Below are 18,730 nucleotides of genomic sequence, written 5' to 3'. Positions count from 1 at the left end.
TTGCACTCCTTGCTATTTGCCCTAAGGAGTTGAAAATTGATGTGCACACAAATACCTGCAGACAGATCTTTATAGCAGCTTTATTTGTAATTGGCAAAACCTGGAAGCAACCAAGATGCCCTTTAGTAGGTGAATGGATAAATAAACTATGGAATAACCAGACAATGGAATGTTATACAGCACTAAAAAGAAATGAGTTTTTCACATGGAAGAAGGTTAAATGCATATTGCTAAGGGAAAAACCTAATTTGAAAAGACTTCCTACTGTATGATTCCAACTATATGACATTCTGGAAAAGGCAAAATACTATGGTGACAATATAAATATTAGTGGTTGACAGGAGTTGGGGAGGAGGAAGGGACGAATAGGCAGAGCACAGAGGATTTGGAAGCTCAGCAAAAATACTCTGTATGATACTCTAACCATGGATACATGTCATTATACATTTGTCCAAACCCAAGGAATGTTACAAAACCAAGAATGAACCCTAATGTAAACTATGGACTTTTAGTGATTGTGACGTGTTGATGTAGGTTCATCAGTTGTACCACTCTAGTGGAGGACTGTGATAATAGGGGAAGCTATGTATGAGTCATGGCAGGAGGTACATGGGAAATCTCTGTACCTTCCTCTCAATTTTGCTGTAAACCTAAAATTGCTCTAAAAAATAATAAAACCTTTAAAAAGTTTGAATGCTCATTGTTTCTGTTTTGGAAGCCATACCAGGGAGAAAGATGCTACCAAGTCAGTTTTCATTTTTAGACTATGACACCAACTCTACTCAACTTCAGAAAGAAATATGTTTTTCTTAAAAAATACTTCATTTCTGTTCAGTTCCTTCTGTGGTCTGCTTATGATGGTGTCTTTCTAATTCCAAAAGACTTTTCCCACCATCCCCAGCTTCTGTCAGAAGGGTCAATTCTCTAGCTGTCCAGGCATAACCCATTCATTTAGCACATCTATAACTTGATATCTGCATGCTAATTGATAGAATGTCCCTTCCCTCCACTACACTAAAAACTCCACTAGTGCTGCAGCCAGTTAGGTCTGTCCTGTTTTACTGCTTTTCAACTAGCACCTAGCATAGTGCCTGGCATACAGCAGGTGCTCAATAAATATTTGGTTAATTAATACATGAACAAAAAATTAGATAAACATAGAGTAAATTATGCTAAGTGAAATAAGACAGACAGAGAAAGACAAATACCACATGGTATCAGTTACATGTGGAATCAAAAAAATAAGTTGAATTCATAGAAACAGAGAGCAGAGAAGTGGTTACCAGAGGCTGTAGGATGGGGAAATAGGGAGAGATTGGTAAAATGATACAAACTTTCAGGTATAAGGTAAATAAATAAGGTCTGAGGGTCTAATGTATAATATCGTGACTATAATAGATAACATTGTACAGTACCGTATAATTGAAATTTGCTAGGAGAGTAGAACTTAAACGTTCTTGCCAAAAAGAAAGGCAAATAAGTGAGGTGATAGATACATTAATTAACTTGATGGGGGGAATTTCTTTTACCATGCACATATACACCAAATCATCACATTGTACACTTTAAATAATCTTACAATTTTATTTGTCAGTTGTACCTCAATAAAGATAGAAAAAATGAGGCTAACAATGTAATATAATTAAAAATCCATCAATACCTACTTAGCCTAGTATCTTCTAAATAGTATGTTTCAACTGTATTACAATATTTCCCAACCATATTCCATCAAATGTATTCACTACAAATGCTGTCACAGTGTAAAACATGCAAAGAATAATAGCTTGGCATCATCTGTTATGACTGATTCATTTAGCAAACAGTTATATTCTGAATATTTAGTATATTCCTAGCACTGAGCCAGTCACAGTGCATACAGAGGTAAGCCAGTGAGAAATGATCTTTTCCTTCTTAATACAAGGCCAGTAGCCTGCATTTATAGGACTGGCAGGTCATTATGACTTCTCCTTGAAAGGTATTAAGGCAATTTCTGACCACTTCCTGGTTCAGTCCTAGTATTAGTAAAGGAATGCAATGGGCTATTCATCCAATTACTTTTTGTCTAATTCATTTTTTTTCCCTCAGCTTAAGAGAGGTCATTTCTCCCCACCCCATACCCCTACTTCCTCAGTGGTATCTTTCTTCTCTGCCTCTTCTCTTTTCTGTCTCATACCAAGGGAAATCCAGTTTTCCCGGGTGACTTCTTTATAGGCATTATTGTCTCCCACTTCTAACTTGGAGGAAAGGTGGGGAAACTGCCTCTTGGCCCCTAACTGTGTCTTCTCATTGTTGCCTTAAATGTGGAGTTAGTATCACCCATCCATTTATGTCACACACTTCTAATCACCCTTGATCTTGAATTCTCCATTAGGATTCATTTTTACCTACCTAGATGTTTTATCACTTGACTCACATTTTTTCTTCCAACCCTCTATTGTTTCTTTTTGGAATTTAAACTGAATTTCCTATTATGAGAACGGAAGTATAGTGGTGGAGGGCACAGATTCTGGAGTCACACCCCTTGGATTTGAATCCTACTCCACCACTTCTGAACTGTGATTAAGGCAATTTAACATCTCTGAACCTCAGTTTCCTCATTTGTAAATTGAAAGTAATAATAATGTCTACATTATAAGGCTTAAATGAGTTAAGACCCATAAAACACTTAGTCACTGGCACATGGAAAGCACTCTCGAATGCCAGTATTACCATTACCCTTGGTAACATTCATATCCATATTTTTGACTATTGACTTTCGATTTCTGGACATATTGGCATCTACACATAGTTCTACCTTGAAGCAGCTTATCACACAGCCCTACTTTAAGATTTCAAACCTGGTATTTTTCTCCAATTACAAAAATTCTCCTCCTCATCTTTCTCACTCTTGAAAACTCCCAGAACATTCTCTTTTCTTGCCTTAAATCACTGATTCAAGCAAGCACTGGCAATCAAACTTCCTAATCTTTAACTCTAATAATTTTCTAATATGAATCTTCGAGTCTTAGTCAGTCTAATCTTAATCTCTTCACTCTTCCTTGAACATACACACTTACAAGCTCTCCTTAGTGTCCAGAGATCAATAATCTTACTTGTCCTTTAATAGCCAAATGAATGATTTACCAACATCTATCTTGAGCTCCTCTTTGTAAATATTGCTGAATAAAGGTACTTCGTTTCTATCACTCAAAACTAAAACAGAACCACGCCAACAGTAGTGGTCCAACAACTGCTTTCTAAGAGTAAATTTGGGAAGACTTCCTTTACGTTTAGGATGCTATTCTGATAATAATGATGTGAAAGCATTCATATTTTAATTATTCTTGGTGCTATATGCACTTTTGAAGTAACTTTCAAGAATGAAGTAGCATTTGTCATATATCTACTTTTGCATACCATCTCTGATTTATAAGCATTGCAATTAAAGAAAATCTAACCTGTGTTGAGTAGCAATCAGCTACCGACTAGTTGTATGCTCTTTAGAAACTCATTATGTCTTTGGGACTTGTGTATCTGTAAAATGAGGGAGCTGGGCTAGAATAAACTGGCTTTTAGAGGACTCCAAGGGGGTCATTCACTTAAGAATTAGACTAAGGAGACTGTAAGCATAAAGAAAGTCGTATTAATGCAGGGGGGAATGTTCAAGAAACCAGAACCAAAGTCAGATGGGAATAGTAATTCCAATTACGCACTGGAGAATTGACTCTTCCACACAAAGGACTTCAAACTCTAACTATGACTAAATGATGTCAGTTGGAAAGTTAAGGCTACTGTCAGTTGTCCCGTTTTCTCACATAACCTCTTGTCACAGTACCTCAACTAATTTAAAATGCAATTAAAACCCCCTGAAACTGAATACATATGTTCAACATCAGTTAAATACATTCATTCTTTGGGGAAAACAATCATGTTCTAGAAATACACAAAGCGATTCTTTTTTATGAAGAATTAATTTCAGTAGGAGGGGTACACATACCATTAATAAATAGTTGGGAATCATTTTCATCAAAAGGGCATAGCAGTTGTAAAGAATTATATGTTAGCTATCCACAGGGATAGTGAATTTTTTTGTTAAATGTCTTTTGGGTTAATATTCTTTTGGTTAAAATGTGTATTAAATATGCATGTCAACTCCTTTGAACTCTCCCTTAAGGTAAAAATTCCCCACTCCCTCCTTTCCTGCTCATAAGTAGAGGGCTCTTGAAATTAGAGAACTCACAAACAGGAAGCAAAAAAGCAGACATTCAGATTTTTGGTTCCTTGTGTAGGTGTGATATCAGAACTCCAGAGAGAACCCTAAACTCATGTCAGCTTGTTATAAAATACACTTATTGCTAGAATTCAAATGTGAAATGATGTTTAAATGTATTTCTGTCTTCAGATATAAATGTGTTTGGCTGCTTAGAGTTTAGTGTAGATAGAAAGAGAAATTAAAACATATATTCTATGAAAGTTCAAGTCTGAAATACACTATGCAAGTCAATCCAAAATCATTAGGTAAATATGTAATTTAGATGATTTTAAAAACATGAAAGCCTTACTTAAAGGAAAATACTTCTTCAGAAATTATATAACTGTGATGTCTAAATTTTTCTTTTGCTTTAAGCTGTTTACACCTATTTCCTATACACTTACAAAAATATACTAAACAAAAAGGGAACTTTTAAACTTTGTTTAGAATTACCATTATATAATTATTAAATAAACATGCATGTAGGGAAAAGCCAAAATCATGTAGGAAAATTTGTAACTGCATCATATATATGTACATATAGACTTTTGACAACTTTTACCGTTTTTCTTTTGAAAGAAAATTTTAATTTGGTATATATTATATATAATATATATGATAGAAATGTAAAAATACAATCAGAACAAATCTGTTTCTTTAAAGTTAAATAGTTAATGAACAATGTTCGCATTGTTCCCAAGATTAGTATGACTTGTGTCTAATATTAAAAGCGTTAGTCAAATAGTATGCAATTATAATATCCAACCCCATTCAATACGGAGTATTATAAATAAAAATATATTGTTAAAACATCATCATATAAGTTATACGAAAATATCACCATTTCTTAGAGGAAGCGAGGGCTGATTGAAATCTATAAAATATTAGATGGTCTCCATTTACAATTAAACCAACAAGAAAGGATCGGGGAAAGGAGCCTACCTTCCATTGCCCTTTTAAAGAAGACCTTACAGCTCCCACAGGTAAGGACACCATAATGACAGCCTGATGCTTCATCCCCACAGATTAAACAAATCTTCTGAGGTAATGATTCGAAGCTGTACTGTGGGCTCTGGCTGGCTTCTGAATCCGGCCTTGAAATGCAAAACAAAGTACTCCATTTATTTTTAGGTGCACCACTATCTAATACTAAAGTTTTCTTAACCCAGAATTGACAGAGTGAAAGGGTTTTTAGAAAATAGAACCGAATACACTTGAAAGACATGCAAACTAAACTTGATGTACTACCTGTTACTGGATTCATCAGACTGGCAAAGTTATTAGCCTTTCATCAGGAGCACCAACACGAAAGAATAATAAATAATTAATATATAATTTTATATCCAGAAAAAAATCTTTCTACAAAACTCCTTATAGAGAATCAATTCAGTCTCTGACAAATCAAATGCTATGACCTTGTACGCTCGGTAACGACAAACGTGGTTTTGCTTTAAGAGTACAATCATACTTAGTGATGCTACTGAGTTTTTAAAACTCAACTCTGTAATTAAACAAGAATATGTGTTTGTCATTTTAAAGTATTGTTCAGTATACTGCCACTGTTTTGACTATTCACAACACAAGATTCCAAACCGAGAGCATTTTTTCTTTTTTCTTTAAAATTCCATTACTCCCGTAGGTAAATTAAAATGTTTTTAAAAACCTGTGTGAAAAAAAGTTGCAGCGAACTCGACACAATATTAGAATACAAGGTACTGCAGTGATTGATGTTTCAATCCGTAATGTAAACATATTACACATAAATTAATTTTAATCTTGAGATTCGTATGAAAATGAAGCGGTTGAGTGTCCAGACCCCTGAGACCGTTCTGCTTTGGGTTCTGGCCCGCTACCCAACATCCAGTGCCACCCCTCCCGGGAGAACGGGGCGTTAATGTCTCCTCTCCAAGACAGACATTCCCAGTAATTGTCCTTCTACGAAGAAAAGCATTTTATAAGGCCCCCGACTCGCCGCACCCCTTCCGCTCCGCGGGGCTACAGCGGACCTAGAGTGACGCTGCACTTTTAGAAATCACGGCTGGTCTCGTCTTGGGATCGCGCAGATCTGAAAAGTGTAGAAACATATTTTCGGGGAGGTACGCTCCAGAAACAGCATATTCTGCGCCCCCTTGGTGTCCCCCCAAAAAATGAGGAGAAGAGGTAAGGAAAAGGAAGCCAACCTGTGCTGTACCCCGCCCCGGCCACCCACCCCTCGCGGCCACTCGGGGGAGCCGGAGCCGGAGCCGGAGCCGGGCGCTGAGGGCCGGGAGCTGGCGGCGGGCAGCGGCCGCACCGCTACTCTCGCGACGCGCCGGGCGCGCCCCGCCCCGGGCCCTCACCTCAGATAGTTGAGATAGGGCTGGTAGACCTGCGGCAGGCCCTCCTTGAGCACCGCGGCCTGGTAGCCGAGCTGCGGGAGCCCGTTGAGGCCGAGCGGCGGGTAGAGCGCTGGGGCCGCCCCGGCGGCGGCGGCCGAGGCCGAGGTGGACGGCAGGCCGTCCCGCGGCAGCAGGCAGGCGCCCGCGCCCGGCCCCTTGCAGGGTGGCGGGGCGAACGGGCCCTGCTGGGGCGGCGCGCCCTCCGCCTTGTACAGGATGCACTCCAGGGTCGAGCCCGACGAGGACGCGGACGAGACAGACGCACCGACAGGTGCGGCGGCGGCCGCCCCTTCCCCGGGTCTGGACGACGGCGCTCGCGTAGGCAGCGCCGGCGGCGCCAGCGGGAAATCCGGGAAGACGGCGGGGTTGGCACCCGCCACCAGGTACGGCCGCGGGGAGCGCGCGGCGGCCTCGGCGCCTTCCTCCTCCTCCTTGATCTTCAGGGCGGGCGGCTGGAAGTCTCCATAGAGCGGGAATGCGTCGTCCTTGGGCTCGGCGTCGGGCTGGTACGCGCAGTCGGGGAAGTCGCCGGACGCGACCTGGGCGGACGAGGCCGAGGGCGGGCCCCGCGGCGGGGCAAAGGCGCTGACTGCCGTGGCCCCGCCGTCATAGCTATCCCCCTCTAGCAGCTGCCGGGTGCGGGCGGCCAGGAAGGCCGAGTTGAGCGGCAGGATGGGCACGTGGATAAAATCCATCACCGTAGTGGCCAGCGGGGAGCGCCCGGGCGCCGCTGGCGCGTCGTGCTCCGCCAGGGCGACCCTGGGCGCCGTGAAGCGGGAATCTTCCTTGGGGACCAGGGCGACGCCTCCTGCGGCCGACCCTGGAGCAGCGGTCGCGGCTCCTCCTCCGGCCGCCGGGCCTCCCGCAGGCCGGGCTTTGCCCTTCAGAGGCGGACCCAAGGAGCCCTCGGACTCGGAGGCATCCTCCTCCTCCACCTCCACCACAGCGGGCTGCGGAGAGGGCTTCACTGCGGCCCCGGGCCAGTGATGGCTCCCGGCCGTCGGGGGCAGCAGCTGCCGGGACGGTGCCAGGCCCCTGGGCAGCACTTTCTGGGCAGCTGCCGTCCCGGAGCTGTCACCAGCCTTGCCTTCTGGTCGGCTCATGAGCGTGGTCAATACCCCCTGGGTGGCAGGGGCAGTCCGGGCGTCTTGGGGGAGCTCTGGGCTAAAGAGGCACCAAGGGCTGGTGGCCTCGCAGACGGGCGGGCTGGCGTGGCTCTGCCCAGGAACCGAAGGCGCCAGTAGCGTGTCCAAGACACTGTCCAGCAGTCCGCTGTCCTTTTCTGGGGGTCTAGAGGTGCCACCTCCAGCACCCTCTGTGGCTTCAATTCTGGAATACGCCCCCTCCACGTCTGACAGCGACTGCTGGTCCTGAGTCTTCCCGTCTGGGTCTTGACCCTGGCAGGGCCGAGGGAAGAGCAGCCCGTCCAGGGAGAGGGGTATGACCGAGGCTGCAGGCGACGCGTCCGAGGTCTCGCTCGCCTGATAGGGGCCTGTGTCCCGGCGTCCCAGCAGAGGGGATCCGACCTGGGTCGGGGAGGGCGCTCTGCCCGCCACGTGGGGAGCCCGGGGATCCTTTGCCTTCCGCTCAGTCATGACGACCCGGACTCCCCTTTTCTCCTCCCCTGTCTCTGGGGAGGAGGGATAGGGGAAGGACGAGGGGGTGTCAGAAGTACAAGAGCAGCGGGGGGAGGAAATAGGTGTTGAATTTGGCTGGACCGGACGGTGGAGACGGGGCGTGAAATCTCCACCTCCTGGGTCGGAAGGGGGCGGCACCGATCAGCTGCCCTTGCCCTCGGTCCGGTAGGCAGGGGAGGGGTGGCAGTTGCTCCGTAGGCAGGTGGGGAGAGCAGGCGAAGGCAGTTGTAGGGATCTTGCTTCCTAACTGGGAGAGTTCTCCAAGAGAGTTCCCCGACTTCAGTCTGCGGACAGGAGACGCAGAGTACTCACAAGTCGGCACTCGAGTGGCGGCGGCTTCGAAAGCGATGCAAAGCGGCTCTCTCTCTCGACTCTTTCTCCCGCTTCAGTGCCATGTTGCTCCCAATCCCCGACTGCATTCCACTTTCCTTCTCACTAAAACCCTGGGGCTACTTTGCCCTCTCGGCAGAGCCCATTCTCAGGAACAGCCTTGTTTCTGCCGGCTCCCTATAGCTGACGACAACCATCTCTGCAGCTCTCACATTTCTCGGCAGTCCGGGGGGACGAAACGCCTATAGTTGCAGAGTCCACTCAAATGCCAAGGGAAACTTCTCACTGAGAATGCTGCTCACACACCAGACCCTCGCTTACTCAAATATTACTAGGCTTAACTGGAGTAGTGACAGCCAGTAGACTAGCCCCACCGCTTTCTAACAACGCCTCCTCCCTATCTGGAGGCCCCGCCCAAAGTCCCTCCCTGCCCCAATTATGGACCAGATCTGAAATTGTGGAGCTGGTATTTACAACCGCTAGTCTGAATAACAGGTACTGTGGGATGGAACTTCATAAGCATATTAGATTGTGTACGACCAATTAAGAATTATGCCCAATCTAACTGGAAAAACGAATGGATTCTATCAGAAGCTGAATTCTCGGGATTTCAGTTTTGTAAAGATTTTACATAGAGGAAAATATTTGGCTATGTGTATTATTTTTTAGAATAAACGTATCAAGGATGACCATAAAAGTGAGTATTTTCAAATTTCTCTTGCTACAACCAACATGTCCTGCTCCTCGTGAACAGTCCTCAATGTGGCAGAGAAATTTGGGAGTGGGAGATAGATAGTTGATAACACTTACCTACGTGTACAGGAAGTTTGGATGTTGTGTGTCACACTTTGATTTGTCCTAAGGAATGCATTCCAACTTTTAACAAATAGCACTTTAAGGAAAGTTTTCTTTAGCTGCAGCTTATATCCTGTGCTACATCGTAAATTCCTCAATAGAGATGTTAAATTGTATTTTTCTCCCCTCAGCATTCTTATTCTTTAAAATAATCTTTGAGTTTTTTAAGCAGATCACCTCCTGCCTCCTGAAGATATGGTAGAGAGAGGGGGGAGTAGTGCAATATATTTGAGATGCAGAGTTATAAGCTAATGATCTCTGTGCTGAACCCAAGACCGTTGGGTATCCTGACATCATCTTAAATATACCATGTTCAAAAGTGAATTAATCATTTGGAAAATTCCTCTAAGTTCTATCTGTAATGATGCCCTACAGATTCTCTCAGCTAGGTTTAGAGAATACACTGGAAGACTCCAAGACTCCAGGATGGGCAGAGATACTAGAGGTAAGAATCCTGGATCCCTGAATCACCTGGGGAGGGTCTACATGAGTGAGAAATAAATTTTATCATGTTAGGCCATTGGATTTTGGAATCCATTTTTCCAGCCATTAGCTTACTCTGACCGACTAATTTTAAATATAAAGGAGTTAGGCAGGTAGAGGAGGGGTGAAGAGAACTCCAGAAAGCAGATATAGTATGTTCACAGGACATCAAATAGGAAGACATAATATGGGGACTGCAAGGAGGCCATTATGGATAGAGCATAGAGTAAATGTGGGCATGGAAGAGGATAAGGCTAGAGAGATGAACTAATTTATTATTATTAATACTGTTATTGTTGCTTTGGGGCTTTCCCTTTTCCCATCTATTTTAAACCACTTAACATGCTTTACTGGATATAACTCATATACCATAGAGTTCACCTGTTTTAAAGTTAAAATTCAATGGTTTTTAGCATATGCACAGTTGTATAACTATCACCACTATTAATTTTAGAACATTTACATCACCCCAAAAAGAAACCTCACACCCATTAATAGTCACTCCTCATTTTCCCTTAAAACCTTTCAACAGCCTCTGAGTCTACTTTCCTTCTCTCTGCATTTGCCTATTCTGGACATTTCATATAAATAGAATCATACCATATGTGTTCTTTTTTGCTGGCTTCTTTCACTTAGCATAATGTTTTCAAGGTGCAGCCACATGGTAGCATGTATCAGTACTTCACTCCTTTTTATTGCTAAATAATATTTTATTGTATGGATATACTATGTTTGATTATCCATTTAGCAGTTGTTGGACATTTGGGCTGTTTCTACTTGTAGGCTATTATGAATAATGTTGCTATTAACATTCATGTACAAGTTTTCATGTGAACATATATTTTCATTTCTCTGGCATATATACCTAGGATTAGAACTGCTGGGTCATATGGCAACTCTAGGTTTAACCTTTTGAGGAACTGCAGACTGTTTTCCAAAGTGACTGGACATATTACATTTACACCTGCAGTGTAGGAAGGTTCCAGTTTCTCCACATCCTCAGAAACACCTGTTATTGTCTTTTTATTATAGCCCTCATAGTGTGTGTGAGTGAAGTAGTGTTTCACTTTGGTTTTGATTTACACTTCCCTGATGATTAGTGCCATAGGATCTGTAGATTTTGTAGAATCTGGATAGCACTGCCAGGTAGTCTTCTACGACTTTTACATGTGTTAACTTATTTAATCCTTCAACAGTCCCATGAAGTAAGTACTGTTATCTGCATTTCATAGTTGAGAATACTGAAGCTCAGCGTTTCCCATTATTATTAAGTTAATAAGTAGCATAGCCATATTTGATCCCAGGCAATCAAATGCCTCAAATACCAGACTTCTTAGGAGTGTGATTTTTAAATAGCAAATGGCTCAGAATGTGGGTTCCAGGTTGCTGCAGCCATAAAATTGGCACTAAGTCTCATTTTAAATGACACACTATATTTGGCTTAATTTTGATTGACTATAAAAATTCCCTCAAACCAGACAAGTCTGACTAGGATATTTCCATAAGATTGAAAGTCTTGAAGTAAGGAAACAATAATAAAGATGCTCAGCATATCCTAAATCACCATTATGCCATGAAATTTGATGCTGGGTGATTAGCATTGTTGGCACAAGAATTCCTAAAAATATGAATCTTTGAATGAAACAAAGTCACTAGTTAAATATACTGGTTAAAAATAGAATTACCATATGATCCAGTAATTCCATTCTTGGATATTTATTCAAAGAAAACACAGACACTAATTAGAAAAGATATATGTACCTCTATGTTCACTGCAACATTACTTACAATAGCTAAGATATGGAAGCAACCTAAGTGCCCATTAATAGCTGAATGGATAAAGATGAAGGTGTGATATATATATATATATATATATATATATATATATACACATATATATGTATATAAATAATAGGATATTACTCAGCCATAGAAAAGAATCTTACCATTTGCAACAACATGGATGAACTGTGAGGGCATTATGTTAAGTGAAATAAGTCAGACAGAGAAAGACAAATACTGTATGATTTCACTTACATGTAGAATCCAAAAGAAGAAAACAAATGAACAAACATAATAAAACAGAAACAGAGTTATAGACACAGAGAAAAAACAGGTGGTTGCCAAAGGGAAGGGGATGATGGTGACAGGGTACGAAAGAAATAGGTGAAGGAGATTAAGTGGTACAAACTTCCAGTTGCAAAATAAATGAGTCAGGGATATGATGCACAGTGTGGGGAATATAGTAACTATGTAATATTTTTGTATAGTGACGTATTGTAACTAGACTTATCATGGTGATCATTTTGAAATGTATAGAAACATTGAATCACTATGTTGTGTAATAGGAACTTACATAGTGTTGTAGGTCAATTACACTTCAAAAACAAACCAACCAACAAACAAACTCATATAAAAAGAGATCAGATTTGTGGGTACTAGAGGCAGGGGATGTGGAATTGGATGAAAGCAGTCAAAAGGTACAAACTCCCAGTTATAAGATAAATAAGTACTAAATAATGTACAACATGATAAATATAATTAACACTGCTTATGTATGAAAGTTGTTAAGCGAATAAATCCTGAGTTCTCCTCACAAGGAAAACTATTTTTTTCTATTTCTTTAACGTTTTATCTATATAAGATGTGGATGTTCATTAAACTTATTGTGATAATCATTTCATGAAGTATGTAAATCAAAACATTATGCTGTACACCTTAAACTTAATACAGTGCTGTATATCAATTATATCTCAATAAAACTGGAAGAAAAAAACTCACTGGTTAAATTCAGGTGTGATAGGGCTAACTCCAAATGTTCTTACAGACTAGTTTTTAAGAAGATAGTTCAAATTTGGAAGGTTTTTTTTTTTGTTTTTTTATACTAGAAAAAGGTTTATTAAATTATAATTGTCGGGCTGCCTTGGCAGTGCAGTGGTTGAGAGTCCGCCTGCCAATGCAGGGGACAGGGGTTCGTGCCCTGGTCCAGGAAGATCCCACATGCTGTGGAGCGGCTGGGCCTGTGAGCCATGGCCGCTGAGCCTGTGCGTCCGGAGCCTGTGCTCCACAACGGGAGAGGCCACAACAGTGAGAGGCCCGCGTACCGCAAAAAAAAAAAAAAAAAAAAAAAAAAAATATATATATATATATATAATTGTCATACAGTAAGCTGCTTATATTTAAAATGTACACTTTGTTAAGTTTTGACATAAGTATATACCTGTGAGGCCATCACCACAAAAAAAGATAAGTATACCCTTTTCCTCTAGAAGTTTCCTCATGTCACTTTTTAATCCCTTCCATTTTCTATCCTCTCCTATCCCTGTCATTCCTTATGGATTGCTGGGCAACCACTAATCTGCTTTTTGTCACTATACATTAGTTTTTTTTTAAACTTTATATCTGATTTATTAAATGTATTAAATTATATACACATAGATTTAATTTTTTAATTAATAGACTTTACTTTTTAGAATAGTTTTAGATTTACAGAGAAACTAAGCAGATAGTACAGAGTTCCCCTATATCCTCTGCATAGTTTTTCTTATTACCATCTTATGTTAATATGGTATATTTGTTACAATTAATGACCCAATATTGATACATTATTAACTAATATACATAATTTATTTAGATCTCCTTAGCTTTTACCTAATGTTCTTTTTCCTTTCCACAATCTCATCCATGATACCACGTTACATTGTTGTTATGTCTCCTTAGGCTCCTCTTGGCTATGACAGTTTCTCAGACTTTCCTTGTTTTTGGTGACTTTGGCAGTCCTGAGGCATATTGTGGGATGCCCTTCTATTGGAATTTCATGTTTACCTCATGATTAGACTGGGGTTATGGATTTGGCGGAGGCAAATTACAGTGGTAAAGTGCCATATTCATTACAACATATCAAAGGTATACACTGTCAACATGACGTATCACTGTTGATGTTGACCTTGATCACCTGGCTGAAGTAGTATTTGTCAGTTTTCTCCTCTGCATAGTTACTCTTTTTCCCCTCTTACCATATTGTGCTCTTTGGAAGGAAGTCACTATGAACAGCCCACACTTAAGAGAGTGTGGGCATGTAAGGAGTTACTGGTTCCCTCCTTTAGGGTAGAGTATCTACCTAATTAATTTGGAATTCTTCTGCATGGGAGGTTTACCTCTTCTCCCCCATTTACTAACTTATTCAGTCTTTTATTTATATCAGTATGGACTCATGGATATTTATTTTATACTTTGAGTTATAATCTATTTTATTTTTTTGCTCAAGTTATTCCAACCTTGAGCATTGGGAACTTGTGTGTGTGTTTGTGTGTGTGTGTGTTCATGTATGTGTTTGAGCATTTTCTTAATTTCTGGCATTGCAAGATGCCCTAGACTCATCTTGTCTATTTACTGCCCCAGTCCTAGAATCAGCCATGTATTGGAAAATGACATTAGAAATGAATATCTGAGCGCTAAATATGTTCTACATTTACTTTTATTTCTTAGAATTTTGTACAGTGTCGTGTATGCTGTTTTCATCTAGCTTCTTTCACTCAGCATAATTATTTTAAGATCTATATTATAGTATGTCTCATTAGCTCTATTTTTTTTATTGCTGAGTGGTAATCTATTGTATGGATATACCATAGTTCGTTTATCTGTTGATAAACATTTGAATTTTCCCCAGTTTTTTAATATCAAAAGTAAAGCTACTATGAAAATGTGTGTATAAGTCTTTGTATGGACATATGTTTTTCTTTCTCATGAATAAGTACCCAGAAATGAAATGGCTGGATAAATTAGTAGGTGTACATTTAACTACTAGACAATTTCCAAAGTAGTTGTACCATTTTACATTCCCACTAGCAGTATATTACAGTTCTAATTCTTCCATATCCCGGACAACAATTGGTATGGTCAGTAGTTTTAATTTTAACAATTCTAGTAGATAATGTAGTGGTATCTCATTGTGATTTTAATTGCATTTCTCTAATGACTAATGATGTTTATCATCTTTTAATGTGCTTATTTGTCATTTGGTATGTCTTTTAAAATATTTTCTTTGTTTTTTAAAAGCTGAGTTATTTTCTTATTATTGAATTTTGAGAGTTCTTTATGAATTCTGATGCAAGTCCCCTGTTATATATGTGATTTGAAAATATTTTCTCCTAACCTGTGCCTTATCTTTAAGTTCTCTTAAGAGTATCCTTTAAAGAGCAGATGTTTTTAACATTGATAAAGCCTAATTTGTCCATTTATACTTTTGTGAATTTTACTTTTGGTGTCAGTGTCGTAATTAAAATTCTTTGCCAGACTCAAGGTCACAAAAGTTTACTCCTGTGTTTTCTCCTGTTTTTATAGTTTTTAGTTTTACATTTACCATCTGTGAATCATTTTAAGTTACTTTTTTAATGTGGTGTGAGGTATAGATCAAAGTTCTTTTCTTTTTTTTTTTGCATATGGATATTCAGTTGTTCCAGCATCATTTACTTAAAACAGTGTTCTTTCCCCACTTAATTGCCTTTACACCCTTGTAGTAAATCAGTTATTCATATATGTGGGGGTCTCTTTCCACGTTCTCAATTTTGTTTTGTTGGTCTGTCTGAGAGTCTTTATGTCAATAACACACTGTCTTGATTGCTGTCACTGTGTGATAGGTCTTGGATACTTGAAGTGTTAGTACTTCAAGTACTAACTTTATTCTTCATTTTCAGAATTATTTTGCTTATTCTAGACCCTTTGCATTTTCATATAAATTTTAGAATTAATTTCTACAAACAAGTCTGCTGCAATATTGATTGGGATTGAATTGAAATAGATTGTTTTAGAGAGGAATTGCTGTCTCATCAACATTAAATCTTCCATCTTCCCATGAAGATGGTATATATCTCCATTTCTTTAGGCCTAATTTCTCTCAGCAATGTTTTGAAGTTTTTACTATAGAGATCTTTCAGATTTTTGGTCAGATTTATTTCCAATTATTTCATAATTTTTATGTTATTGTAAATGGTATCTATATAAGTTTTCTAATGCTGAGAAATAAATTACCACAAACTTAATGGTTTAAACATCACCCAGTCATTATCTCACAGTTTCCATGGGTCAGGAATCTGGGCATGCGTTAGTTGGATCCACTGCTCAGGGCTCACATGGCTGTATCAGTGCATCAGCCAAGATTGCATTATCATCTGGGGCTCAGCCTGCTCTTCCAGGTTCATTCAGGTAGCGGCAGAGTTCAGTTCCTTGCAGCTTTCAAACTCATGGTGGCTTCCATCTTCTTCAAGGTCGGCAGGAGATAGTTATTCATGCTTTTTAAGTGCTTCTGCCTGATTAAGTCAGACCCACCAGATAACCTCCATTTTGATTAACTCAAAATAAACTGACGTGGGATCTTAATTATAATACATCAGCAAATATCCTTTTGCCAGAAATGTAACATAATCATGGGAGTGAAATCCATCATTTTGACCACCTCATTCACATTCAAGGGGAGGAAATTATACAAATCATGTACACTGTGGGGAGAGAATTTTGGAGACCATTTTATAATTATGCCTAATTTTTGTTTTATATTGTACATGTCTAGTATTTAGAAATACAATTGATCTTTTAATTGGAATGATGGACGGTGGATGTCCTTGGTGGTTTTCTGATTTTATGGGGGGAAGCATTCAGTCTTTCATCATTAAGTATGATGTTAGCTGCAGACTTTTTCATAGATTTCCCCTTATCAGATTGAGGAAGTACCCCTCTATTCCTAAGTACATCTCTTTGCTGAGAGGTTTATTAGGAATAGATGTGCTTTTTTTGTCAAATGATCTTTCTGTTGAGATGATCTTATGTCTTTTCTTTATTAATTTGTTAATATGGTGAATTACATTGAGTTTTTAATGTTAAGCCAACCTTGTATTCCTGGGATAAATCTTACTTAGTCATGATGTAATTTTTATATATCACATTTGATGTGTTAAAAGCTTGGTAGAATTTTTAAGTCTTCGTTTATGAGCAATATTGGTCTGCTGTCTTCTCTTATAATGACTTTGGTTTTTGTATCATGAATTTCAAGAAATAAATGGCATATTTTCATATTTATAGAATAAAATTAAAAGTAAAATAAAATTTATTGTCTCCACAAATACACGTATTTTGGTACCAGCTGTTCTTTTGTGTTGTCTCTCCACTATGGCAGTGGATATAACATGCAAAGAGAGCCATGAAGCTTTTTTAAACTTGAAAAGATGATTGACTTTTGACAAGTTTAATCCAGTTTTTATAGTGAACAGAGGAATCATTCATTCATTTTACAGACGTCTGCCTTCAGAATACCATTAAACAGTTTGCTTTGTATGTTATTTTACTATATATGTACATATATGTACATATGTGTTATATATATATATATACACAACACACATTTTCAACACTATCACATATAATGTTCAGAAAACTTCATGATATAAGTATTATTAGCTCAATTTTTCAGATGAGAAAATTGAAGCCTAGAGTCTTAGATCTAGTAATTAATAGAGTCAGAACTCACTACTATGGCTTTTAATTTCAAATCTAGTGCTCTTTTCACTTTACATATTGTGTTTCTCTATTTTCTTAGTTTATAGTGTTGGTAGTTGACAAGGTTCATGGAATAGTGTAGAAATGTTTGCTTGATCTGAGGCCTCAGAAATGTGGACACATTCAGAAAGGCATATCAGGCCACTTAGACCTATGATTTGGTTAGTTTGGAAATTTTTATTGTTTATACAACTTTGAGAGCTAGAATTCATCTGTATTTACAAAGGGATGATTGTAGGTGAATGTTGGCCCTTGAAGTGAGTACACAAAGGTCACTTCTGTAACCTGCTTGACACATTCCCCTCAGTTCTGAATCCAGTGCTCCATACAACTCTTGGGTTATTCAGGTCCCTCCACAGATGTACTGACCATCCACTAGATAATACCTGCTTTTTATACCCATGTCGGGTAGGATATATTTTGGCTCCAAGTAACAGGGTACTCAATAAAAAGTGACTTATATAACAGATATTTGTTATCTTACATGCCAGGGAGTCTAGAGGATAGTAGTTCTAGGGTTGGTTAATCATGGCTCAGTAATGTCCTCAGGGTTCCAAACTCTCCATTTTTCTAGTCAGCTGGCATCAGAGGCTTGGGTTTTATCTCTTTCTTGTCCCCTAGTGCCCAAAGATGACATCAGAGTCTCACATAACTGCTTCCAAAATTAGGAATAAGGAAAGTTTCTCCTGGCATGTTTTTTCTTTAAATCAAGGAAGAAAACCTTATCCAGAAGCTGACCCCATAGACATCCTATCAAGACTTATTGGCTAGAACTGTGTCATCTGTGCACCACTAAACCAATTATTCAAAGGGAAATTTGATTAGATTAATTGTGATTCATCTCCTGCAGCTGAGTCCACTGTTCTGCGTACTTTGCTACCAAAATTGGGGTTATGTTAGAAAGGAACAAAAGGTGGGATGTGAATTCAACAAATAACATCTGACATTATTCAAAGTCTCATTTTGCTCAGAATTCTAAATTATACTTAATCTAAACTGAGAAAGAAATTCACACTCAGGTATGAATGAATTTAATAGCCTACTTATTTTAATACTGTAAAATAATTACTTATTGTGATTATTGTAAATATAACTTCTTATTGTATATAAGTATACCTATATACCTATATACAATAAATATAACTACTTATTGTAAATATAACTTCACAATTTATCTTAATAATTATTTTTCATGCATACATTTATACACACTTGTGATTCTAATATAATATTTTTAAATGACGATCAACTCCATATATCTTTTT

General features: G+C 39.3%; 1 protein-coding gene across 2 annotated transcripts in view; it reads right to left on the bottom strand.

Moving 5' to 3' along the window:
* The window catches only part of PGR (progesterone receptor), a gene marked incomplete at its 5' end in the record, with an annotated part of 105,918 nt that extends 97,714 nt beyond the window's left edge, over positions 1-8,204 (bottom strand). For both annotated transcript variants that reach the window (XM_081240798.1, XM_081240799.1), the window contains 2 exons: positions 5,174-5,325; positions 6,571-8,204. In XM_081240798.1, the coding sequence (XP_081096924.1) occupies positions 5,174-5,325; positions 6,571-8,204 (1,786 nt within the window). The remainder of the gene's footprint in view (positions 1-5,173; positions 5,326-6,570) is intronic.
* Between the last annotated feature and the right edge of the window lie 10,526 nt (positions 8,205-18,730).

This window comes from Mesoplodon bidens, assembly GCF_964165515.1.
Source record: "Mesoplodon bidens genome assembly, chromosome: 7".
NCBI lineage: Eukaryota > Metazoa > Chordata > Mammalia > Artiodactyla > Ziphiidae > Mesoplodon > Mesoplodon bidens.
This window is presented reverse-complemented; position numbering and strand designations above follow the sequence as displayed.